At 42.1% G+C, this 27,047-nt stretch overlaps 1 protein-coding gene across 1 annotated transcript; it reads left to right on the plus strand.

The window, feature by feature from the left end:
• Positions 1 to 2,680: 2,680 nt before the first annotated feature.
• Positions 2,681 to 25,550, plus strand: ELOVL2 (ELOVL fatty acid elongase 2). The gene is made up of 8 exons (XM_036255659.1): positions 2,681 to 2,974; positions 3,726 to 3,789; positions 9,181 to 9,368; positions 11,683 to 11,760; positions 16,166 to 16,337; positions 19,618 to 19,742; positions 20,235 to 20,369; positions 23,027 to 25,550. Exons 1-8 carry the CDS (start codon positions 2,681 to 2,683, stop codon positions 23,150 to 23,152), a joined length of 1,182 nt encoding a protein of 393 aa, XP_036111552.1. The 3' UTR covers positions 23,153 to 25,550.
• The last annotated feature ends 1,497 nt before the right edge of the window (positions 25,551 to 27,047 follow it).

The following is a 27,047-nucleotide window of genomic DNA, read 5'->3' on the forward strand; positions in this document are numbered from 1 at the left end:
ACTCTGTACTTCTATTTACGTTTTGCTAATCCAGGGTAAATTTTGATGTTCTGATCTCATCTCATCATTGTCTCTTAAGATTATATCCTTACTAACTATATTAAACAACCCAAAAATAAAGAAGTACTTTTTTCAGGTTTCTGATTTTCCCAGTATTGGCTTTATTTCTGTCATATAGGTCACTAGAGACCTGGCCACAAACTTCCCCAAATCATGTCTCAGTGTATCTCTACATGCTGATCCTTCTCCCTCAGATGCTCCTTCCTTCTCCATCTGGATGATGCCCTGAGTCTTTTAGAACTCAGCAACAACAGCAGTTCTTCCTGGAAGGCTTCTCTTTTTAAGAGATCTAAATTAACTTTCCTACCCCTGTGTTCTTCTTGTTTGTTTCATGTGCACAACGTAATGATTTGGTATTTTTATATATTTTGAAATGACCACCACAATAAGTCTAGTTATATACATAGTTACAAATATTTTTTCTTGTGATGAGAACTTGTAAGATGTACTCTTAGCAACTTTCAAATATATCATACAGTATTACCTCTAGTCACCCTATTGTACATCTGCAAGACTTAATACTTATTTTATAACTGGACAGTTGCACCTTTAGGTCCCCACCCCCTCCTCCATGTCTGTCTGGCAATCGCCGGCGTGTTCTCTGAGGCTGAGTTTGGTTTGTTTTTTGTTTTATTTTGGGGTTTTTGTATATAAGTAGGATCATACACTATTTGTCTTTCTCTGTTTGATTTATTTATTCATTTAACATAATGCCCTCAAGATTTCCTTCTTTTTTATGGCTGAATATCTTCTTCCTCTGGTTGTTACAGCACATCCTCGTAAACCTCTCATCATATTGCAGACACTAGAAAATTATTGATTTACTTCTCTGTTATCCTGGGTGAAGATAAGGACGTGTGGTCTGACGTGCATTTCAGCGCTAACTGGCGCTGGCACGCGGCGCTGTCAGGATTACTGGTCAGCGCGCAGTGACTGAGCAGCCGAAGAAGGGAGCGCCCTTCTGCACGGTCCTCCGCGCTCTTCACGTCTTCCCTCGTCTACTTTTATTTTGCTTCTGCTCTTCTTCCACTGTGACTACACTTTTGTAAGATTATAGAAAGAATAGTCTTTGTGACCTTTAATAAGAGTGTTCTTAGATCTACAGATGTTGGAATATGGATTTTGAACCTTAGCAAACAAACTGAAAAAGTTTAAACATTTGTGGGTGGGTGTGGCGAAGACAGAGAGATTTCATTGGTATTTGTTATGAGGGTGGGTACATAAGTGAGGTTAACATATTTTGTTCAAGAACTCTAGACAGATCTGCCCTATTCTAACGGCAACAAAAATCACAGTCTGTCACTGAGATGTTAGGTAACTGGTCTTACTCAACCCTGGAGGTCTCCTGAGATGCCCTTCATAGAAACCAAAGATAAAATCAGTTTAAAAACTTCCAAGCTGCCCTGCCAGTGTGGCTCAGTGGATTGAGCATCAGCCCATGGACTGAGAGGTCCTGGTTTGATTCCTCATCAGGGCACATGCCCAGATTTTGGGCTTGATCCCCAGTAGGGGGTGTGCAGGAGGCAGATGATCGATGTGTCTCTCTCACATTGATGTTTCTATCTCTCTCTCCCTTCCTCTCTCTCTAAAAAAATTAATAAAAACATATTTAAAAAAACAAACTTCCAAGCTTTGTTTATCCCAGATGCTTTTTTTTTTAAATCCTCACCTGAGGACATTTTTTTGTTTTTTGCATTTATCTTCAGACAGAGAGAGGGGAAGAGAAAGAGAGAAACATCAATGTGAGAGAGACAAATTGAGTGGTTGCCACCCACACAACCCCAATCGGGGCGGAGATAAACCGCAACTGAGGCACATGCCCTTAGCAGGAACCGAACCCAGGACTCTCCAGTCTGCAGGCTGATGCTCTAACCACTGAGCAAGACCAGCCAGGGCTATCCCAGCTACTTTTTTTTTTTTAATCCTCATCTGAGGACATTTTTCCATTTTTTGTTCAGATAGAGTGGGAGGGAAGAGAGGAAGAGAGAGAGAGAGAGAAACATCGATGTGAAAGGGACACATCAAGTGACTGTCTCCCACATGACCCAACCAGGGCCGGGGACAAACTGCAACCAAGGTATGTGCCCTTAGCGGGAACCGAACCCAGGTCTCTCTGGACTGCAGGTTGATGCTCTAACTGCTGAGCCAAACTGGCCCGGGTCCAGATACTTTTTACAGCAATATTATGAAATAGTAAAGTTTCTAATACACTGGAACTTTTATTCCAGTAGTAGCTACTAATAAATGTCAGTCTCTGATCCTCATCCTCCTTTCTAAAGTACCCAAAGAGCCCTGGCCAGTTTGCTCAGTGGTTAGAGCGTCGGCCTGCGGTCCGGAGAGACCCGGGTTCGGTTCCCGCTAAGGGCACGTACTTCGGTTGCAGTTTGTCCCCGGCCCTGGTTGGTCGTGTGGGTGGCAGCCACTCCATGTGTCCCTTCACGTCGATGTTTCTCACTCTCTCTCCCTTCCTCCCTCTCCCTCCCACTCTAACTGTACAAAAAATGGAAAAATATCCTCGGGTGAGGATAAAAAAAAAACAAACAAAAATAAAGTACCCAAAGACCTACATTTCTTTGAAATTTCTCTCAGGATCAAAGTCACTGATAAGGAATAGGCCCAAATGTTGTGTCAGTCACCAGACTTGCAGACCTTCTCTTCAGATGCCAGGGAATTAATTCTCCTTTTTAGCACTTACACTTTCTTTGAGAATGAGATGCTTTTGACTGCACTCCAGCTGTTGATTATAGAGAATGTTCTCTGTGAACTTCTGAGGGCCATGATACCCCATGCACAGGGAGTCAGGGACCAGTCCATGGGCACAGTGTCCTCAGCAGAGATCCTTTTCCTAGGAACACTGAAGTGCTGTCTCTTCTTCGCTTTGCTGGAGAGGAGTATTCTAGACCTTTCTAGAGGGGTGAGGAACACCTTAGCAGGCATTTTGAGCAGTATACTAGCGGACCAGCGTGGATAGGAGCTAAATCAAGAGCTGGAAACCAGTTCATCAACCTTAAGATTCTTAGCAGAAATTCTCCAGTCCCAATCTGAATCCAATTAAAGTGGCAATAATTGATTTGATGTAACTTAGTGACACTGTTTACTGTAATATTAAATAGATATTAATGTATGGAAAAGTTTTGAAAACAAACAAAATATAAAGGTAATGGAAGAAATGGCTGCAATGCTTAATTTCCTTATTTGAAAAACAGGTCCCCCTTTACAGCTCTAGATTCAGCTATGGGAAATGCAGTGAATTTTCATTGAATGATCGCATCACACCCTGTGGGTGCAGGCTTCCCTATAGCCTGCACACAGCTTCAGTTACCTGTGACAGAAGTTACTTAAGGAAATGCTTGTCCCTCTAAGCATTTTAGAGGGAAATGGACTTAGTAACCCTTCAGTATTTAAATGTACCAGGCCTGTTTTCCAGAATTCCTCTTGCTTAAGGAAATGAAAGCAGAATTGTTTGCTGCCAAATCTTTAGAAGCTTAAGAGAAATGAGGCTATATTTACTGGTTCACTTTCCTGATTTCTTTGCAGTCAAACATCCTTGAACCCAGGACCTCAGAGATTCTGCCAATAGCACATTCTTGATAGTGGATTGTTTAGAGAGTTTCCAAAAACAAAACAAAACTGCACTCTAATACCTTTTTTCTTTATCTTTTCAGGAGCTTCTAAAGGCCTTTGATGATGAAATCAATGCTTTTTTGGACAATATGTTTGGACCTCGAGGTGAGTGAACTCCTCAAGGACTTAATGTGGAAGGAACACAGTATTTTGTTACAGAAGAGGATCATGTCACTTCTGGTGTCTTGAAAATAGTGTGGTTCTTAACATTTGGAGGCTTAACCTCCCTCACCTTTGACATCCTTCTTCCAGAACTCCCAGAAGGCCTCATTGCCCCTGGGATTAAGCTCTGGGAGCAGGAAGCAGGACTAGAATGCAGTGTGGTGCTTTCCTTGGGTGTCTCTCTGGCTACTAGAGTTACCCCAAAACTGGCTACCGGAGTAGGTCGTAGCTTTCCTTCTGAGTGAATGCTACTTCTGTCCTCGCTCCACCGCCCGTTTACCTTCCACCTTCCTCACTTGCAGCCATACATAGTCTTTCTGCCCTTAGGTGACTTGATAAGTTCTCTTTAAAGATGTGTGAGCTTCCTCTGCCCAGGTCCAGCAGGGTGAGCTTCTAATGCTCAGTCATTCTGAGTCTCCATCATTGCTCCGTCACCAGTCACTTAGACCACTTCAGCGTATTCAATGACTCTTTCCTCCCATTCAGCAACGAGTGGTTGTAAGGGCTCCTCCCCTCTTCCAATCATTTATTAAGTATCAGCTGGAATAATACTTTAAAAGCCTGAGTCATAGTATGTGGTAGTCTAGCTTAATACTCCATGCACTTCAGATGAAAACGAGCTTTCTGATACGGACCGCGTGCCCCTGTGTTGTTAGCCCCAGCTGTCCCCACACCAGTGCCACTCTTCCCCACACACCGATGGCTGATGTCTTTTACTTCCTCAGATACGTAAAGCTCTCCCGCATGCTGCTCCTTGAGCCTAGACTTTCTCCCCACCATCTTCTACTCCATCCCCCAGTTTAATGAGCCCCTTCTCATACTGTGGGTATCAGCTCAAAAGTTACCTTTCTCCCTAACAAAGGTGTCAGGGAATGTGCCCCTCTAAAGTAGGCCCCTTATTATACTCTATTTCAATCTCTGTTTATTTCCTTCATATACTTTATTGTTATTAATAGCTCTTCCTCCCATGAGGGCAGGAACCGTGACTGTTCTTTCCAGTGCTTATTATAGTTCCAGGAACATATTAGGCACTATATATTTTCAAATAAATGAATAATTTCTAAACAACAATAATTTTTACTTGGACCTTGCTGGATCGCAAAGCTGTGAAAAATCTACAAATTATTTCCCCAGCACTGTTGGTGGTGTGGGGAGGGGATGAGAAGGTTTTTCTTTTTCTCAAAATCTTTAAACAGAATCACTTAGAGATTATTTGGACCACTCTCCAGTTTCTGTTCTCAGTGAATAACTGTTTACACAGTTTTAATAAAATGATACCGTGTGATTGTGTAGAACTTAAAAAAGAATACTTTTACATAGTCTTGGGTTGTGTTTTGTTCTTTCCATTTTGTCCTTGTGGTTATCCTGTGGGGTAGGCAGGTGGGTACCAGTATCTTGTAACCTGCTTTACCTGGTGAGCCTGCCTTCCAGGTGCAGTGGGTGGTGTAGCAGGCTTGGCGCTCTCACTTAGACATGCCTGGTCTCTTGGTGACTGTGGTGTTCTGGTGGACACTTGCAGCAGAGAGTAAATAACCGTCTCTCCGAGCCAGCCTCACCCTGACCTTTGCCATCGGTGAGATCACCCTGATCTGGAGTTATGTGGATGTGGGATCAATTAAGGATAGGATCACAGTTGTTTACTCAGCTTTCATCATGTTTATGGAGGTTTCCTTTAGGGCAGAGAGACTGTAAGGTTGTCATTTGACAACTGGTTCAGTTGACCCCACAGTGACATCTAGGCCATCACGAATCCTTGTCCTCTTCCTAAAGGTGGCACACACTTAAGTTGACTGGCCACCACCTGGTAAGCTTCTAGGTTTCTCCGATCCTCTGTCCTCTCGCCTTCACCATATCAGTACTGGCAAGGGCCGGGGTTCTGGGCAGATAGCTGACACAGATGCAGGGCTCACACTTCTCAATCCCCAGAGATGATAATGTTCTTATAGGTACTTGCTCCCATCTTTCAGTTGGGTCAGTTATGATCCTCTGTATCAATTATAGCAAATATTTATAGGACCATGACATAAGAAAACAAAAACTTCAGGTGCTGTATTAGTTTTCAATATGTGCCCATTAGTTTTCAATATGACTCAGTGTGCCAGTTAATAATATATATTTAATAACTGTTTCCTCTCAACTCAGCACTATGTGGATGTAAGTTGTGAGACAGAGTAGAAATATAAGACCTGGTTTCTGTCTCATAGAGCATATACTATAGTTGAAAAGATGACAGTAGCACATCTGAAACCACTGGAAAGCCGTCAGGTAAACCATGTGTATTAGTTTCCTACGGCTGCAGTCACAGCTACACGGCTTAACACAGCCGTGGTTTCTTCTCTCACAGTCTGGATGCTACAGGTTCCAAATCAGGATGTTTGCAGGCCCGTGTTCCCTCCCAGGTTCCAGGAAACAACCCTTCGGAGCCTCCCTCCTAACTCCGGTGCTTGCCAGCAGTCTTTGGCAGTGCTTGGCTGGTTGGTGCACTGCTCCGGTCTCTGTCTCTGTCTTCACATAGTGTCCTCTCCGTGTCCCTGAATCCAAACCTCCTCTTCTTATAGAGACACCAGTCACCTGGTCGGGGCCCCTAATCCAGTAGGACCTCATCTTAACTTGTTTACATCTGCAAAGACCCTCATTTCCAAAAAAGGTCAATTCACAGGCTCTAGGAGTTAGGACTTGAACATATCTTTTTGGGGGACACAGTTTAATCCATAGCACCATATCAGGAGGTCGGGGAGCAATTTAGTGCAAGTTAACATTTTACCCTTTGTAGCTCAAGTTTTCTCAAATATAAACTGGGATAACAATATCACCTATGTCTGTTACCCTGGCTGTGATGGTGGCATATGTCCAAACTCATCAAATTGTACACATTAAATCTGCACCGTGGCCGGTTTGGCTCAGTGGTTAGAACATTGGCCTGCGGTCCAGAGAGACCCACTAGGGGCACATACCTTGGTTGCAGTTTGTCCCCAGCCCTGGTTGGGTCGTGTGGGTGGCAACCACTCCATGTGTCCCTTTCACATCAATGTTTCTCTCTGTCTCCCTCCCTCCCACTCTATCTGAACAAAAAATGGAAAAATGTCCTTGGGTGAGGATTTTAAATAAATAAATAAATAAATAAATAAATCTGCATAGGACTGTGTATCAGTAATATCTCAGTCAAGCTATTAAAAATAATGTCACCACTGCCCTGGCCAGTTTGGCTCAGTGTTTGGAGCATTGGCCTCTGGTCCAGAGAGACCTGGGTTTGGTTCCCACTAAGGTCCAGAGAGTCCCGGGTTTGGTTCCCACTAAGGTCCAGAAAGTCCAGGTTTGGTTCCCGCTAAGGTCCAGAGAGTCCGGGTTTGGCTCCCGCTAAGGTCCAGAGAGTCTGGGTTTGGTTCCCGCTAAGGTCCAGAGAGTCCGGGTTTGGCTCCCGCTAAGGTCCAGAGAGTCCGGGTTTGGTTCCCGCTAAGGGCATGTACCTTGGTTGTGGTTTGTCCCCATCCTGGTTGGGGTCGTGTGGGTGGCAGCCACTCGATGTGTCTCTCTCACATCAATGTTTCTCTCTTCCTTCCTCTTCCTCTCTCCCTCTCGCTCTATCTGAGATGAATGTAAAAGTGTCCTCGGGTGAGGAAAAATAATAATAATGTCACCTACATAATAAGCTTGTTTTGAGAGTTAAATAAGTTAACACATGTGAAAGGCTTTGGAACAGTGTGTGGCACAGAGTCAGCGCTCAGTAAGTGCTGGCTGTGATAGCAGCGTTACAGCCGAGACAACACGCGTCATAAACGGGATCATCCACACTGGCGAGGAGCTGGCTCCCTCCAGAGGGCAGCCGGAAGACGGGAGGGTTTCGCCGAGGGGACAGCCACTAGGAAGTGGCACAGACATTCGTGGCACGGTCACCAGCTAGTCTCTGGAAGGTAGTGTCTGTTAGTCACCTGAATGTTCCTTTCTTACCTGTTTTCTCTTTATCACAAATGGGGGGAGTTTCTAGAATTAGATTTGGGACAGAACTTGAAAAGATACTTTTCTTGGAAATGGCACTCTGGGGATGGGTGGGTTAGAGGCTGGGGGCACCGGGTGGGATAGAGCAGAAAGAGGGGCTGAGGCTAGGAGAGCCACCGAGGTCAAGTAAAGGGCGTTATCGTGGGGAGAACCCAGCTCTGTAGGACGCTTTCCAGCAGGCCATTTCTATCATTCTGGGCAATTCATTTTCTTTATTTAAACAACAACAAAAAAAGCAAAATAGAGAACAAAAATCATTTTATGCTTATAATGTTTTTCAGATGCTACTAATTATATTATAGATCTGTGTGTTTTATTTATTATTATTATTTATTTTTAATCCTTACCTGAGGATATGATTTATTGATTTTGGAGAGAAAGGAGGGGAAAGGGAGAGAAAGAGAGAAACATTGATGTAAAAGTGATCAGTTGCCTCCCCTACGAGCCCTGACTGGGAAGCAGACCAGCAACCTTTTGGTGTACTGGACAACGCTCCAACCATCTGTGCCTCACTGTCCAGGGCTATTAAGTCTGTTTTACCTATGATTTTAAATTACCACTCTCCAAAGTAAGGGACAGGTGATATATCTGGATTTTTGCCTCCTGGCTGTGTGTACTCCTAGTCCCTGATCACAGTTCGGGTCCTTGGCTTTATTTTCTGCTCTGTTCTGAATCATCAGCTCCAAGGCTTTGCTGTTATTGTCTCAGCTCTCATGCTTGCCATTCTGAAATGCCATTGCTCTCTCTGGACCATCTGAACTCTAAACCCATTCTTGGTTTGCTGCACAGAGATCCTAGGCAAGTTCTGGCCAGTGGGGTTTTAGGAAATAGGAGACAGTATCAATGTGTTTTCTCTCCTGGCTCCTCGAAACTTCTCCCTAGGAGGCAGCAGTAAGGTATGACTGACTAAGCATCAGATGTGAATTCAAATCCTGACTCTGTTGCTGACTACTATACAGCCTTTTGCAAGTTACTCAAGCTTTCTGAGCTTTTTTCTATCTATAAAATGGCATAACAGACTTCTTATTTACCAAGTTAGAGTCCATAAACGTAACTATTCCAAAGTAAACATTCCAGACTGTTAACTTCCCACCTTCGTTAATGTTTCCTGTCGTTCAGCATTCGTCTTAAGCCCTGTTTGCTCCATGAAAACTTCTTCAACCACCCCAACCCCACTGGTTTCTTCTTCCGAACAGTGGCCCAAATCCAGCTTCCTTAATGCCGTGTCCTGTTGTTCCCTGTGGTATTTGGCATGTACAACTAAAATGTGTGTGCCGGTACCTTATAACTGGCAGAGTGTCGCTCTTCAAGGTTCTCACTCTATGTGCTTCTCCCCAGATTCTCGAGTCAGAGGATGGTTCATGCTGGACTCTTACCTCCCTACCTTTTCCCTCACTGCCGTCTATCTGCTTTCCATATGGCTGGGTAACAAATACATGAAGAACAGACCTGCTCTTTCCCTCAGGGGAATCCTCACCTTGTATAACCTCGGAATCACACTGCTGTCCGTGTACATGCTGGTGGAGGTAAGTGCTGATGCAGCCAGCCCTCCGGCCCGTCACTCAGGGACCATAGGGGCGCTCAGGCCCAGTGTTCCAGAGCCCCCGGTGGCTCTCAGTGCCTCCGCGTTCTTGACCTTGACCATCTCAAGAACCTGTTCGAACATGTGATAATGATTCCTTCCAAAAGCCCTAGTCTAACTTGGATTTTTTTCATCTAAATTTAGACCTATTTCTCTAGTCCTTAGTCTTTTTCATTGTAATTTAAAATCACACTTTAGATCTGAATGGGCGTTTAAAGTTCATATGTATAATTTTCTCCTTTTATGGATTATGATACTGAAGCTTAGAAAAGTTACACAATTTTCCTGAGGACAGACAGCTGTTGAGTAACAGCATTTTTAAAATTAAATACCAAATGTGTTAGTTTGACTGAAACACAAGTACACGGTCCCCTAAAGAATACCTCCCGCACCTTCAGGCCGCTGCCAGTGGGCCAGCTGCTTCTCAGGCTGACTCGAGGCCCAGCTCCGGCTGCCCGCATTACAGCATGTGCCCCACTCCTCTGTGCAGTGCCAAACCCAAGTACTTTTACAGAAAAAAGTAACTGTCCTGCCTATTCAACCTAAGGCCTGACAGTCAGGGTGAGGGGGAGAGGAAAGGGAAGAGGAGGCAGGGAGTGAGGGAGGGAGATAAACAGAAAACCTTTTTTAGGGAAAAATTAAGATAAAATCATAAATGGTTGTTGATGGCACACATATAGCTACTTTCCTGGTGTCCTTGAATTCTAACAGTATAAATAAATCCCTAAAGAACAGGTGGTCTCACCTATAGAGTTCAGTTTGTGCCTCAGTCTAGAATGTACTATTCTGACAATGGTAAACAGTCGTTACCTAAAATGACTGGAATACAACTAACGGTGGAATCCGGGGCGTCGGCCGGAGTGCGGGACATGGGGTTTGGGTCAGGAAAGCCTACTCCTAGGTGCTCACTGGTTCACCTGGCAACGAAAGGGGAAGTTTCATTTTAGGTTCTCTACTAGGTGAATTCTAGTTCACTGATGAGCTTTCAAGATAGTAATTTGTAGAGTTAGTTTCCCTGTATAACAAAAGGAAAGATGCTCTGCATTGGATTGGTGTCAGAAGTAACAGCTTTGTCAGGAGGGCCTGCTCCAGCACCGCCGGAAGCTTCGGTGCAGGGGAGTCAGGAGACCCAAATTCTCAGAGAGAAACTGTGAAATGGAGACATGATATTTGTCCAGCTGAGCTCCTGAGTGAGAAGGGAGAAATCTCTTTTGTAGAATTTTCCACAAAGAATTTAAAAAGTTTGTTTTGTGGAAAGAACACTAGATAAGGAATTAAAAGGTCTGAATTCCAACCATTGTTCTACTTTCTAGCCATGTGATCTTGAAGAGAACATTTACTTATGTACTTATTGAGTACTTTTTATGTGCTCAGCATTGAGCAGGGAACTGTAGATAGAGAGATGAACAAAAAAGGCATAGATTTTATGGAGCTTTTTGTTTTTTGAACAAAGGGAATACAGACATTAATCAGTTATAGTCACACAAATAATTACCGAGTAGCATAAATTAATGAAGACATGACTTAACCTTTCTGAGCCCTCGTTTTCATATCTGTAACATGATAAATACATACTTAATGCAATTATTGAGATGATCAAATAAGGTAAATATTTATATATAAGCCAATATAGAGTACTATTAAATCTTAGTGTAGTTTCCTCACATTCGTTTACATTTAATTCTACATTTTACTTATAGAAATATATGACCAAGTAATTCCTTATACAAAATATTTTTTAGATGCTAGCCATTAGAAATATAACCATTAATATCAGTTTATAGAAAAAATTAAATCCTTTGCTAATAAGTGTTTGAGGACAGGATCAAATCAAAGTCAGATTCTGGGAAGTTTCTATTCAAACCCTGAATAGATGCCAATTAGGAACATGAAGGAGAAATTGTTTTTGTTGTGTTTTGTTTTTGTTTGTTTGGGGTTTTTTGTTCATCCTCACCCAAGGATATTTTTCCATTGATTTTAGAGAGAGTGGAAGGAAGGGAGGAAGAGGGTGAGAGAGAGAGAGAAATATCCACGTGAAAGAGAGAGACATTGATTGGTTGCCTCCTGCTCCTGCCGGTGGCTTCCAGGACGGGGGAATGAAGCCGCAACGCAAGCTCATACCCTTGACCAGGAATTGAACCTGAGACCCTCAGTGTGCCGGCTGATGCTCTAACCACGGAGCACATGGGCCAAGGTGGGAAATTGTTTTCATCCAAATTCTTGTGTTGATCCCTCCGCCTTTCATGTTTCTTCGGCAGCTCATTCTCTCCAGCTGGGAAGGAGGCTACAACTTGCAATGTCAGGACCTTGCCAGTGCAGGGGAGGCCGATGTCCGGGTGAGTCATGGGAAGCAAACCGACCATCTGTAACCACTTCTCACCGAAAAGGAGGGAAGGCTTTATCCTTGTAGATATGAGGATGGGGGCTGGGGTTAGATAAGAAAGGAACCGCTGTTCTAACAGAAATGTTTGGTAGCAAAAATGTTCCCAGTTGTCCGGCTGTGGGAGACTGACTGAAGAAACTGCCCTGCATCCATGTAGTGGGTCCCTTTCAGAACGAATGAGGTCCCTGTGCTGGAACAGTCGTCGCCAGGATATGTCTGAGTGAGAAGCAGCAGCCTGTATAACCCTGGTTTATACTGCAGTTGCTTTTGTGCAAGAAATGATACGAATAGATGTGTGTATTGCTTATGTTTTTAAAAAGAAACAATGGCGGGATAAACCAAAAGCTAACAAAGTGGTTTCCTTTTGGGGTAGGGACAAGGCAGAGGGACAGGACAGAAGCCAGACTTCTCTGAATGTGCATTGTGTTACATTTGACTTGGGAACCATTAAGAGTTTTATAGCATTATAAAACAAAATTTAATCTGAAAAGAAAGCAGGGCAGCTCCCCAGAAAACTTGGAAATAAACTAAAATAAATCAATATATCCATATAGAAGTTGGTGACACAACCACCCAAATGAGAATTATTTCAAGTAACATAAAATCCAGTGATTTGACTAGACATCACTAATGTGATATATCTTAACAGTATTCAGCAATTTTTTGGTTACTATTAATAAAAATATTGATACTGCTTTTTTGAGACTGTTACAGGTACACTGTAGAATAAAATAAGTATACAGTAATATTAATATCATTACAACTAATATTTAAACATAAAAGAGAGGAAATATCAATTAAAAAGTTAAATGAAATCCCATAATCATAGATTCACATTGGAAATATCAGAACTCTGTTCTTTCTAAAGCAAACATGTTTCAGCTCTCTGTACAGACAAGGCCTAGTTCGTCTGTAGCAGTGCAGTGCGCAGCGAATCCCCAGACTGTGTTCTCTAATACTACAGTTTCCACCAGAAGGGACAGGGTCCTTAGAGAATTGGACAGTTTGGGTTTGGGGAGGATCCAGGCCCTCTCGTGACAGAGCAAGGGAATGCCCATGACTGCGGGAGCCTTGGCAGGAGCCCCAGGAGCCAGCTTGAAAGGATTTCTTCTGCTGAATGCGGGACACTGAGTATCAAAAAGAATACTGTCTGGAGTGGATTGAAACATGTTGAATTTATTTTAAAAACCACGAGTTTAAAATGATACTAAAAACAACCCTTGCCCTGGCCGGTTTGGCTCAGCGGTTGGAGTGTCGGCCTGCGGTCCAGAGAGACCCGGGTTCGGTTCCCGCTAAGGGCATGTACCTCGGTTGCAGTTTGTCCCCGGCCTTGGTTGGTCGTGCAGGTGGCAGCCACTCGATGTGTTCCTTCACATCGATGTTTCTCTCTCTCTCTCTCTCCCTCCTGCTCTATCTGAACAAAAAATGGAAAAATGTCCTCAGGTGAGGATAAAAAAACAAACAAACAAAAAAAAACAACCCTCATTGTTTTCTGAAGGTTGCTAGAACACCAACTCATTGTAGAGAAAAATTAAAGAGAAAGAATCAAACATTTTCTTGCCTTTCGTATGTGCATCTCTAAACAAAGAAGAAGAGTTCTCTGTGGAAGAAAAGAAAGAATGAATGAGGAACAAGAAAATTAAAGCCACCTATTTGCAACTCCTAATGAAGTCACAGATCTAGCCAGCAGTGGTCTGTAAATGGTAAAAATGTTCGGCGAAAGTTGAATGAAAACTGCAATGATTGGATTAGGCTGTTAACACCTGACCTCACTGTACACAAATATCAGAAATTATGTCCCTCTTTTTCGTGGCACCTGGAGGCAGTCGGCTGCTTCAGGATGAAACTGAACATTTCTTTCCAGCCTCTGGCTGCCAGAAACTCATTGAAGTGGACAATGAACGCCAATTCCGTAGCTTTTATGAGAAGTGTGTGGCCACAGAAGTTGCTGCTGATGCTCTGAGAGAAGGGAAGGGTTATGTGGTTCAAATCAATGGTAGTTATGACTCAGTTTCCCCATTGAGCAGGTGTCTTGACCCTTGGCCATGTCTGCGGCTATTGAGTAAGGGACATTCCTGTTATAGACCAAGAAAAACGGAGAGAGGAAGCACAAGTCTGTTCAGGGTGGCATTGTGGATGCCAGTCTGAGTGTTCTCAAGTTGGTCATTGTGAAAAATGACCAAGAGAAAGATTCCTGCAGAAAGATGTCCCTGGTCTCACAGATACTACTGTGCCTTATCGCCTGGGGCCCAAAAGAGTCAGCAGAAGGCGCAAACTTTTCAGTCTCCAAAGAAGATGACGTCGCCAATATGTGGTGAGAAAGAAACCTGGGACCAAAGCACCCGAGATTCAGCGTCTTGTTGCTCCACGTGTCCTGCAGCACAAACGCCGGGCATTGCTCTGAAGAATCAGCGCAGTAAGAAAAATAAAGAAGAGGCTGCAGAATATGCTGAACTTCTGGCCAAAGAAACACTCCAGGGACAGACGGCCAGGAGACAGGCTGTCCTCTCTGAGAGCTTCCACCTCTGAGTCTGAGTCCAGTCAAAAGGGAGCTTTTCTAAGAGCAACAAATAAATGAGAACAGACATCAGAAAAAAAGGAAGGAAAGGGAAGAAAAATGAACCATGTCCCTTTTGATGTGATCTGATAGGAAGTACACAGAACCACCTATGAAGGATTCTTGCCCCAAACCCGAAACATGAGTCCAATCCTCTAAATCTAAGTGCTAGTTACAGAAAATGTGGGGGATAGAGAAACAAGTACATGACACCAGGAAAAAACAATCACCCAAATTTATAATATTAGAATTCTCTACAACAACTGATCTAGCTTTTTAAAGAATAAAACACATGAAAGAAAAGGGGGAAGCAAGGAGAGAGAGTTATTGGTTAGAAGGGACTGAAGAATCATATCAAACAAATGCAAGCTGGACCTTGTTTAGATCCTGATTTAAACAAATTATTTATGAAGATAAATTTTTGAGATGGAGAGGTTTTAACATGGACTAGGCTATTAGAAGATATTAAGCAATTGTTAATTTTATTAGCTAATGGCATGGCGGTTATGTTAAAACAAAGAAAATCTCCCTGTTAGTAGTTTTTGTAGATAAAATAATATAATACTTTGTATTTGCTTATATGCTACCCCCTCCCCCCCCCCAAAAAAAGTGGTGAGAAATAGAATTGATTCAACAAATTTGGAATCATAGTAAAAATTTTGAAATTCAGTGATAGAGATCAAGAGGTTTAATATACCTGTTCTTCCTGCACTTGTGAATGTTTGAATATTTCCATAATAAAAACATGGGTTTTAAAAATAAAAACATGGGTTGTTAATAAGGGAGATGGTAGAAAATCTTTTAATTAAAATCTTTAACATGTACATTTTTAAAACCTCTTCAAAGCTATAATACAAAAAAAGTAAGATAGATTTCTCTACACCCATTTTATTTCTAACATCTTATCATAGATCAGTAGAGTCTGGGATGCCATACAATTCTCCAGAGGTCATTGTTGCATGTACGTATTGTATGTAATTATGGTTTAATAGTTTTTTGTTTAACATTTTTGAAGGTTTATTGTTACCTCAAACGTTAAGATGAAAGCCGCCACACCGTATCTCCTTAGAAGTAGACTGAGAGCATGTGCCCTGGTTTCAAAGTTCTTACTCTGCAGTATCTGCTCTTGGGTTTCCATGGTAGCGTCAGGGACTCGAGGGAAAGGAGGGGTAATCGTGACCTACTCCTGTCACTGAGGAAGAAGAGCATCTTGATTTTGAATCTTTTCTCCTAAGGAAGAGACATGAAAGAAGTGGTCGTAGACTACTCCTGGGTAGTCTCATGTCAGAGGCACGGCATGTACGGGAGAGGACTAGATAGAAGGGCAGTCTAGCCTAACAGACAGTGAGCTGTTGAGTGCTGGGCCCTGGGCAAAGGTGAGGCAGGCTCTGCCTTCAAGTGGTTTATAGTCTGTCGGAAAAGATAGATTCATAACACTGACCACACTTTATTATTCATTAAAATAGAAGCATAAAGTAATTCGGGAAAATAAATGAAGAAGCGGTTGATTCTGACTGAGAAAGGAGAGAGGTCAAGTCCCAGAAAAAAGGTGGTTTTTAAGGAGTGTGAATCGGTTCTGTAGGTGCAGAGGAGTAACTTGCCCGGCCTTGTGTTTTGGAAGGAGAAGACTAGAGCAGCTTGCAGGGAATACGGACAGGCGGGCAGAGCCGCCGGGTGGGTGCTGCCCCGCGCCGCCCCAGAGAAGGGTGCGGGACGTGCCGGGTGCACGGTGCCGAGGGAGGGCCGCGCGGGCCGTTGCCACTGCTCACCTTTTATTTTTCCCATTTTATAATTTTTACAGGTAGCCAAGGTGTTATGGTGGTACTACTTCTCCAAATTAATAGAGTTCGTGGACACAATTTTCTTTGTTTTGCGGAAAAAAACCAGTCAGATTACTTTTCTACATGTGTATCATCATGCCTCTATGTTTAACATCTGGTGGTGTGTTTTGAACTGGATACCTTGTGGGCAAAGTAAGTTCTTTTGTTCATATTTCAGTTCTGTGTAATGGATCTTGCAAGACCCCTGCGTGTCCCTTGTGTGGAGCATCGCGTGCAGGTCAGGAAGGGCAAGGAGCATGGCCGCATGAGGGCCCACGGTGTCACACAGGCAGCATGTGTGTGCCAGTGGCCCTTTGGTTCTGGTCTTTGATACCGGCAAAGTCTGAGTGTTACCTTAAATTTTAAAAATATCTTCTTGCTCGGCTGGGGTGGCTCAGTGGATTGAGTGGCATCCCATGGACTGAGAGGTCCTGGTTCAAGTCCCAGTCAGGGCACATGCTGGGATTGTGGGCTCGATCCCCACTGGGGGAGGCAGCCAATCAGTGTTTCTCTCTCTCCCTTCCTCTCTCTCTAAAGAAAAATCAATAAAAACAGTAAAAAAATAATAATAATAAAATAAAAATGTTTTCTTTTCCATGCACCAAATGTCCAGTTGCCAGAAGCACATATCCTGGTGGGAGCAGTTTTACTCCAATACCTGGGGCTGAAGATTTTTTAAATTTTTTATTCTCACCTGAGGACATTTTTGCATTTATCTTCAGATAGAGCAGGAGGGAGAGAGGGAAGAAGAGAGAGAGAAAAAGAAACATCGATGTGAGAGAGACACATCAAGTGGTCGCCACCCACACAACCCCAACCAGGGCCGGGGACAAACTACAACCGAGGTAGGTGGACAAACTACAACCGAGGTACGTGCCCTTAGCAGGAACTGAACTCGGGTCTCTCTGGACCACAGGCCAATGCTCTAACCGCTGAGCCAAACCAGCCAGGGCATGGAGCTGAAGATTTGATAAAACATAGCACCTTCCACAGTCACCACTTGGCTGTGGTATGGAATGAATCGTTTCAACTTTTAGGGGTTGTTTTTCTATTCTGAAAAATTAGGGCCACATTGCTAACCTCCCAGAGTATTGGCTTTTTTTTGTTGTTGTTTTTTTTACTAATAATATGTTTCATATCACAAGCCATTCATTCATATGTATATATTTAAATGAAACAAAAATTTCATGAGGCAATATTTAGCCTGGCTGTTTTCTGTTTTATCAAATTCTGTTTTATTTTTTCAAAACGCTGATGACAATCTGACTGCGTTGATTTACTAATGGGTCCATTGTGACCTGCAGCTGGGGAAACCCTGAGCTAGAGACAGCACTTTCCGTTCAATATTGTCTTGTACCCAAGGGTTAAAAATATTCTATGAAAAATCAGAACAGGTAAAACTTAAGTCAAGATGATTTTGTCCTACGATTTAGGACCTTAAAACACCAAGGATATTCGGGCTCTATTAGTGACTGTGAAGATGCAAACTTACACTATTGTGTGAAGGAGGGACTTTCTGGGGGTGTGGTGGGCTGAAAGGGGTGCTGTCACACCTCTGCTAGCCTGACAGAGTCTGGTTTCTTGAGTTTTGTTATTAAGACTATAATAGACTTATACTGTAATTAATATATAGATGATAATCAGCACCAAAGGACAATGATCAAGGTTAAGTATTTTTATGATTGTCAACAGTTTCATTACAAATCTCTAAACATACAAAAGTGAGTCTCAAATAATATTGTGCAAAGACATAGCATTCCTATGAATAAAATATTATGTGTGACAATTTCTATTTAATCTAGAATATTATAAAAATTATAAACAGTAACTATTTATTTTTAACTAATGATGGAACTGAAAACTCAGGTGGGTAAAAAAAATCACTGATGTTGTGCTCTGAAACTATATTTGTGTTTTCACATAAATTCAAGTGCCCTACCAACTTATTCCAGCCAGTGTTTAAGGACTTACTAGATACAGGTGTTGCTCCTTTTGTTTCTTACTCATTTTTTGCATTTATCTATCTAGACCTTTAATCCAGGATTGAGAAACTAGGCTAGAGAATTGAAATTGCCTTTTAGTTTATATAGTATTATATTAGCTCAATCCTACCACAACCTTAAGAAGTAATTATTATTATGCTCATTTTTCAGGTTAGGAAATAAAAATTTACAAAGTCAAAGTAACATATCCAAGGGGATATAGCTAATAGGGGGTCCTCTAGCTCCACAGTCTCTTTTACTACAGGATTAACAGCTCCTAGACCAGCCCTCTGGACCCCAAGCTATCACACAGAACAGTACCCAGCACAGAGTGAACACCAGTAAGCACTTTACACACACTGATTGATTTAATCCTCACAATAGTGAGTTCTCTGTTTCCAACAAATGATCCATCTCTGACATCTTACCTCTTGCAGCTATATCTTTTCAATCCTTAGTTAACCAACATAGAACTTAGTCCTTTTTCCTTGGGGTCCTGCAATACCATCCGTCCACTCTGATGGCAGTTGGGGAGGATTTCATGAAGACTCTGGTAGGGGTTGGAGGGAATGCTTCAGCAGTGTAGTGCAGCAAGTGTCCTAAATAGGGTTTTATTTTTTTCAATAGTGTATTATTGATTTTGAGAGAGAGGGAGGGAGAGAGAGGGAAGCATTGATGTGAGAGCACAACGTCGATTGGCTGCTTCCTGTGTGCCTCCACCAGGGAGTCGAGCCTGCAACCCCAGGAAGCCAACCGACAGCCTCCTGGTGCAAGATGATGGCCAAACAACTGAGTCACACGGGCCAGGGCCTAAAATTGGACTTTAGATATTTTTTGCCCTAAAAGTCCATGAGGTGGCCCAGCTACTGAGGAGGTTTTGTTGGCCCATCTCTCCTCAGTCCCAGCCTTTTCTCATCTTGCTGGCCCTTCTCTCCCCACCATATCCTCTCACCTTCCCCAGAATCGACTGGTTCCTAGGTCCCTCTCAGGTAGATTGTTTTTCCGTAATTATGAAGGGCAGCATATTTTCCTTGACTCTTGAGTAGCCACCTCCAGCCATGTACTGAAGGCTCTCTTACTGCACCAGAATGGCTCGTCAAAGGTTTAGCTAAAGCAGACGCTTCTCTCTCAGAGAGATTCTGCCATTGGCTTTAGGTGAACACTTTTTACTCCCCGATTAGCTGGCAGTAATTAATTAAAGGGACAGTAAAGTCTTTGCAGGTCAGGAATGACCAGTTCGGTTGGCACTGTGAAGCACTCTTCAGTTGGGGCTGTCTAGGTGACTTGCTGAGTCCTGGAGTTATGACAGGCATCAGGTGAGTTTATCAGTGTGAACTGTTAGGGCCATATTGTTACTCATCTTTGTGATGAATGGGAAGGATCTCACTTGCCAAAGAATGAACAGTCTTACTTTCCGAAAGAGCAGTCATTTTTATGTGGTACTTTCGTAGGTTTCTTTGGACCCACTCTGAACAGTTTTATCCACATTCTTATGTATTCCTACTATGGACTGTCTGTGTTTCCATCGATGCACAAGTATCTTTGGTGGAAGAAATACCTCACACAGGCTCAACTGGTACGTCCTCCCTCCTTCAGCTCTTCTCCATGTGAAGCTTCTAAATATTCTCATGCGTGGGGGAGGGATCATAGGAATCCTAGTCTTCTTAGAAATCACAGGCTTTTCCATGGGTGATGAAGCTGTCTCTTTTTCTCTAAAAATCGCCTTTTAAGAATGAAACCTTGTGTGTTAAAACGTCCTTTGTGTAATTAACTTATTCCTTGCTTTGAAATGTAGACAAATACTTTTAAAGTTAATGTTGATGTTAAATCATTTCAACTGCTACTTTTCCATGAGAAAATTAATGAGCAATTATAATACTTACTCAGATAACTTCAAATAAAAATTTTGGATAGGCTAGTGGGCTGCTTTAGCATTTTCTTGTTTTGTTTTATTCCTGCAAAATTTAGGGAGTAATAGTTGATTTCTAAGTATATAAAACTCCACAGCGGTGTGTGTGTGGCTCAGCCTGGTTCCTTCACCATGATGTCCTTTCTGCCACCCTCCCAGCTGCAGTTCGTGCTCACCATCACCCACACCATGAGTGCTGTCGTGAAACCCTGTGGCTTCCCCATGGGGTGTCTCATCTTCCAGTCTTCTTACATGCTTACATTAGTCATCCTGTTCTTAAATTTTTATTTCCAGGTAAGTTAAAGGTAAATATTCAGTGGTAAAACATAAGAGACTGTGCGCTTTTGCATTATGTGTTTGTTTAATTTTACTGATTAACGGTTACAGAAGCACATGTCGATACTTCAGATAGATGCACAGTGTGGAAATGAAACCTGCGTGCCTAACCCTCTCCCAGCGCAGGCGGGCCTCGGAGCACAGCGCTGTGGTCGAGTGGGCATTCTGTTGGACATTTTCCAATGTACGCGTACAGAGTTTAATCAAAAAGAGTATGCATTTGGGTCATATATTTACACTGTGCTACCAAAGTCTGAAGTCAGAAAATTAAACACTGTGTACAGTAAGACAGATCTAGAACTTTATATGAATGAAGAAAAACATGGGCTACATGAATTTGATATGTAATAAGTGCTCTGTATCGGCTACTATAATGACAGTACTTTTTCACTTGAATTGTATTTTGTTTAAATTACTCACTGTTTCTTTGGAAACAATTGTTTTAATGCAAACCAGTGTGCAAAGGCCACATTGACTTTTTCTTGAGTTTTTTTTTTTTTTTTTAATCCTCACCTGAGGATGTATTTTTTTAAATGGTGGTTGTTGGTTTTTTTGTTTTGTTTTTGTTTTTAGAGAGAGGAAGGGAGAGGGAGAGAGAGAGAGAGAAAGAAACATCCACGTAAGAGAGAAACATCCATTGGTTTCCTGCCTCTCGTACGCGCCCCAACATGGGATCGAACCTGCAACCTGGTTAATTGAACCTGTGACCTTTCGGTGTCTGGACGACACTCCAACCAACCGAGCCACCCAGCTAGGGCGAATGTTATTTTCTTTTCAATTAACAATTTAAAGGGAAGAGAGTGTCAAAGTGCAATTTCAGAGCAACTCTGTTATGCAAGAACGGATCAAAGAGGCACCAGCACAGGCCTCAGGTGATCGTATGTTTAAATTGCTCTCCTTTGTGGGCTGCAGAAATAGAAAACTTCATGAAAAAACAAGAACATACATTTATATTCCAACAGTACTTTTGAAATTGTATTCAACTGTACTTATTTTTTTCTTCAGACAAGCAAGTGCCTTCTGACTTTTTAGTTTGCATTTGCTGAAAGTCAGCCCGTAGTAGTTTTATATAAAGTACAACTGTGGGAACTGAACTTTGGACAGCTTTTCAGTTTTTGTGTTTCTGAAAGTGGACTGGCGAGGCTTTGACTGTTGTAAGAGATAAAAGTTTCCTTTGAGAATTTCTAAAGAAATAACCATTGATAGAACCAAACAAAGCCCTGGGGGCGGAGGCTGAATGTGAAGGGCTAGCTAAGGGAGTCATTTTAGTGTTGAAACTTGAAGAGAAGCTGATGGCCCAGCAGGGGTCGCCAGTGGCGCTCAGAGTTCTAATTGCTTGTTGGTTCAGTTGAATCTTAGTCTCTTAAAGTTGAGTATATTCTTTTAGTCTTAACCCTTAATACCATTGCTTTAAAAAATAAAAATGGTAAAAGTGAAATGAGGTCAGATATTTTGTCAAAATAGCAAAGATATACCAAAATCCAAATCAAGCCAAAGTCCCAGGTACTAGTACTTTCAAAATAACAGTACTTTTGTCTAGCTGGTGTGGCTCAGTGGTTGAGCGTCCACCCACGCACCAAGAGGTCACCAGTTCAATTCCTGGTCAGGGCACATACCCAGGTTGTGGGCCCAATCCCCAGTGGTGGGCATGCAGGAGGCAGCTAATCGATGTTCTCTCTCATTGATGTTTCTATCTCTCTCTTCCTCTCTCTCTAAAACCAATTTTTTAAAAATGACAGTACTTTTTCACTTGAATTGTGTTTTTTTTAAATTACATCCTTAAGTCATGGGGATGTAATGCACAGCATGGTGACTGTAGACTGTAGTCAATAATAAATACTGTGTTGCATATTTGCAAGTTGCTAAGAGAGATCTTAAAAGTTCTCATCACAAGAAAAAAGTCTGTGTGGTAATGGATGTGAACTAGACTTATTATGGTGATAATTTCACAATATATGCAAATATCGAATCATGTTGTACACCTGAAACTAAGATAATGTATGTCAATTATACCTCAATTAAAATTATATATCCTTTCCAAGTAAGCAACTATTGCAGAATAAGTTGCATGCTAATCCCATAATACATAAATACTATGCTGATAAGGTGCAAGAGACAACCTTTCCTTAGAATTCATACATATGTCCTGTTTCACCCTATTTTTATTTTTAACCAGAAGCTTTAAAATTGTCATATTAAAAGCAAAAATTCTTTTTTTTTTTTTTTTATCCTCACCCGAGGATATTTTTCCATTTTTTGTACAGATAGAATGGGAGGGAGAGAGAGGAAGGGAGAGAGAGTGAGAAACATCGATGTGAAGGGACACATCAAATGGCTGCCACCCGCACGACCAACCAGGGCCCCAGGGCCGGGGACAAACTGCAACCGAGGTACGTGCCCTTAGCAGGAACCGAACCTGGGTCTCTCCGGACCGCAGGCCGGCGCTCTAACCGCTGAGCCAAACCGGCCAGGGCAAAAGCAAGAATTCTTATTAGAAAGTCCAGTCCCCAAGAAAATCATTCACTGTCTGAGAATATATGCCACTTTAGAGACAAGGTCTTATTAAAGAATCCTTTTTTCTTTCTTTTTCTCTTCAAAATGTACACATCCAACAGACATATCGAAAAAAGCCAATGAAGAAAGAGATGGAAGAGTCCCCAGCAGGGAAAGAAGTTAAGAATGGATTTTCCAAAGCCTACTTCCCGGCAGCTAACGGAGTGATCAGCAAGAAGACCCAGTAACCACCGGGCAGCAGACAGTCTTAACAGATGGGCTTGCTCTTAAGGCAAAGACTGAATTGAAAGTTATATGTGCTTTAGCATAAACTAATTTCTTTTGAGTTTATAAATCATTTGTGCCCAGAATGTATTAATATCTTGCTATTAGGTTAATCTGTTAATTGAGTGTTTCTGTCAGCATTGAGGTGAGGCTGGAACCTATAGATCTCAGAACTGGTGCAGCTTCTCCCTCCTCCCCCCAGACATCCCCTCACCAGAAACGGGCTTCATGACGCCTCCCACACAGCCAGGAAGCTGGGGCACTGTTTGTCACAGCAAGTCTTCAAAGAAACAGTTAAGAGTTTTGTTCACGTGAAAACCTTTAAAAGAAAATGTAAATTATCTCCTAAATACAGGGTATGTTCTAATCCATATTAAGCAATAATTGTCAGTGCATAAAGTAATTAGTCCCTCTGTTCCTTTAGGGTTCAACCCCAGAAGATATTAAAATGGGATTATAAATGGAAAATCGAGCAAAACTTTTCTCTCTCTCAAGCTGTGTGTCTGTCAGATTCCCATGACCACTCCCAGTTTCAACATAGTGATATGGTAATGAAATGTGTATTTTACTTTGAAGATTAGTTTTTCTAAGAAGAAAAAAATATTCTGCCAAACCCTCACAGCTCGGGGGCTTGAAGAGTTGTTCATCAGTTTTAATTTGGTCTCCTCAGTCAGATCTACCTCCTGTGAAGTTGCCCCAGGTTAGGGTAGAGACACACAATGCTCAGTGCTCAAAACAGGTCTACACCTGGCTGCCCGTTTGTTTCTGAACAAGGATTTGAGTCCAGTCTTCCCCTGTCCTTAGAATGATAAGCCCTTGGGACATTTGTAAATCAGAATTCACAGAGCAGTGGGCGAAAAGAGACATTGAATTTGTCAACTGTTTCTTGTGAACCTGTCTGGAATATTATTCCCCTGTACCTGCTATCACTCTTCGCAGGTTAAGTTTTTGAAAATAGCAACTAAAAATCGGAGGACTAGAGAAAGATTTCAACACTGAGCCACGAGCTGGTAATGAGCCACCCTGAAAAGTGCCTATTTGGCAAACTCAGCCTCTTTTCCGGGCTCTGCAGAGCAATCGGGACCAAGAATCAAGCACAAAAGCACAGGAAGTCGTTGATGGATCTTCCTTTCCCCTCTAGGATGGGGCTGTTACTCACTGTCACATTGTACCAGGAGTGCAAACAGGATATTTTCTGAAGCTTTGATGATGATCTTCACCCTATAAAAGTATTATTTACCCCATACCTTGTTTTTGAAATACGTTGTAGTTCACAACGTTGACATCAAATGCTTAAGTGCCAGAAGGGCACTGTCACCGTTGCCCATCACATCCCAGTCTATCGGGGGTGCCTTCCTGTCCTTGGCTTTTTATTTTCCCGAGCTCTAGTTTTTAAGTTATTTTTCCTGTTTAGAAAATAAAAACACTGACTTTTATACTGACCTTGTACACTGACATCGTGCTGACTTTTCTGTCTTTCATGTAAACAACCCACTCAGGGTTCTGGGTTCTGGCCCACCTTTGGAAAGTGACTGGCCTTAGGCCAGTCTTCCTGGTGAAAGTGTTGGGCCCTGGAACATTTTCTTCTCTACTTGTCGATCCGTTTCTATTGAACAGACACCTCTAGATAATGCCCACTTACCCTTGGAATTATTTTTCTAAATAGTTTTCTAATACTGACTTGCTCTAGGGTGCTTAATCCCCTCTTCCATCACATTATAACTGTATTGTTACAAGATTAGTTCTGGCCCAGAAACTCATTCAGAGCGAGGGCCGGTTGGAGAGTGACCGCCCTGCTCCTCTCTGACAGGCACAAGCCGGCCGAGGAGGAGGCCCTCGGAGCACCTGGGCTCTGGTCAGTTCCGGGCCTCAAACATGGGCTCGGATCTGTTCTCAGGTACAGTCCAAGTGAAAATGAGACTCAAGACATACATCACTGGTCATTCACTGTATTCAGCTTATTCGGTCACACCTGCAGTTCTGGGGGCCCTCGTGGCTTCACGTCTGCAGAGCAAAGGGCAGCCGTTGCCCAGCTGAAGGCCAGAGCCAGGGAGCCGGAGGGGAGAGCTGGGTAGTTACACTTTCAAGCTCAGCTTAGCGGTTTCAGGATGCTTATTTCCAATTGGTCTTTAATTCTACAAAAGCTTTAAAACACTTGTAAGCCTTAAACCATTCAAGGGCTGGTTAAACTACACAGAGCTATGAAATCGTAGCCACAAAAGTTGAATCAGGTAAATATTTCAACCTGTCATTAAGTGTTACAACTTTAAAAAACACAATGTTTACTTGTAATGTGATTTTCCTAAAAACAGAACTGTTTTTAAAAATATGTATAATCTGTTAAAAAAAAATGTAAAATTATTTTTCCCAAATAAATTTCTTCTTACTCATAGAAATGAAAACACTTAAATGAATACCATAAGCATATCTGTTAATAATTCCCCCATTTTTTTAAAGTAACAGAATAAAACATTTAATGAAATTAAGCATAGAAGTTTTCTACCCTTCAAAATTATTTATTGAACTATTTAGGCGTATTCCCATGAAAAAGATATTTCTTATTTTTTATTTTAGGAAAAAATGGCATGCACTGTGATGGGCAGAGCAACACTCGTGTGTAAGAGACCATTCTGGTTCCTTCTCATATTTCCATATCATTTTATGATGTTTCTGGGGGCTTCCTTATTTGGAAAATAAGAATATCGCATTTTTTGTTTTCTTTTGAAAGTACTTATGTAAGAACATAGTATCATGATTGGGCAGGCCAGGGAGGCAGGAGAAGCCTTTTTTTTTTTTTTTTTTTTTGATAGATAAAAAGCATTCTGTATGATTGTTGTATAATAAATTGATTTTTACACTAAAGTAAAGCATATTGTGATTTATTTTTAAATCTGGTTCAAATAAGTTAAAATGTGTGTTTGGGATTCCAAATGACTCAGGATTTTTTTTAAACAATAAAGTGATATTTTAGCAATTAATTTTAGACTTTTAATTTTTCCTTCATTTCAATAAGCAATGAGCTTTTTTGTGTGTGATGTTGTTGCTTTTGCATTGTGTTCCTATACCAAGTTAAACTATTTCAGAAAATGGTCATTCACAAGAAAAATGTAAAAATTAGATCAGCAGAGGATATAAAGATACAACGAATGGACTGCTATGCAGAATAACCTGAGGAGCACGGGGTTGGCCGACAACACTGAAGCTGAAGCCCAGGCCCCCGTGCAGAGTGTGGGAGGCAGAGAGGGGGGGGGGGGGGGGTGCGCGCTGAGACTTGACCACTGTGAAGCCTGGGAGACACTTAGTCAAGGTTGTGGGCAGGATCACAGATTGGCATGTGTCGTGTAGAGAGTAGAGTTTTGAATGTGATGTTAAGGAGAACAAGACAAGTCCAAAAAAAAAGCTACAAAAGATGTGTTCAAAGTCAGCTTATAAAGTTGCTTAACTTCCTGGATAGTAACAGGAGTGGCCGGGAGGGAAGAGGGAACGGGACAAGAAGGAAAGGGAGTGGGCACTGAAGACGGGAATCTTCCTATCAACTATCTGAATGGGGGAGTCTGGGGGGGAGGAGTGGACATTTTCAAGAGCCTTCTCTTAACCTACAGGGACTTCATTACTTAATTTTAAATTTTTTTCTTAATTTATTGATTTAGAGAGAGAAATACTGTTGTTCCACTTATTTCTGCATTCATTGGATGCTCCTCGTATGTACCCTGACCAGAGATCAAACCTGCAACCTTGGCTTATCAGGCTGATGCTCCAACCAACTGAGCCACCCAGCCAGGACAGGGCTTTCATTATTTTAAACAATGGGTGGAACCAAGTCATTAAAACTTTGTTCTTAAAAATAAAAGATCAATT

This window comes from Molossus molossus, unplaced genomic scaffold, assembly GCF_014108415.1.
Source record: "Molossus molossus isolate mMolMol1 unplaced genomic scaffold, mMolMol1.p scaffold_m16_p_12, whole genome shotgun sequence".
NCBI classification, from domain to species: Eukaryota; Metazoa; Chordata; class Mammalia; order Chiroptera; family Molossidae; genus Molossus; species Molossus molossus.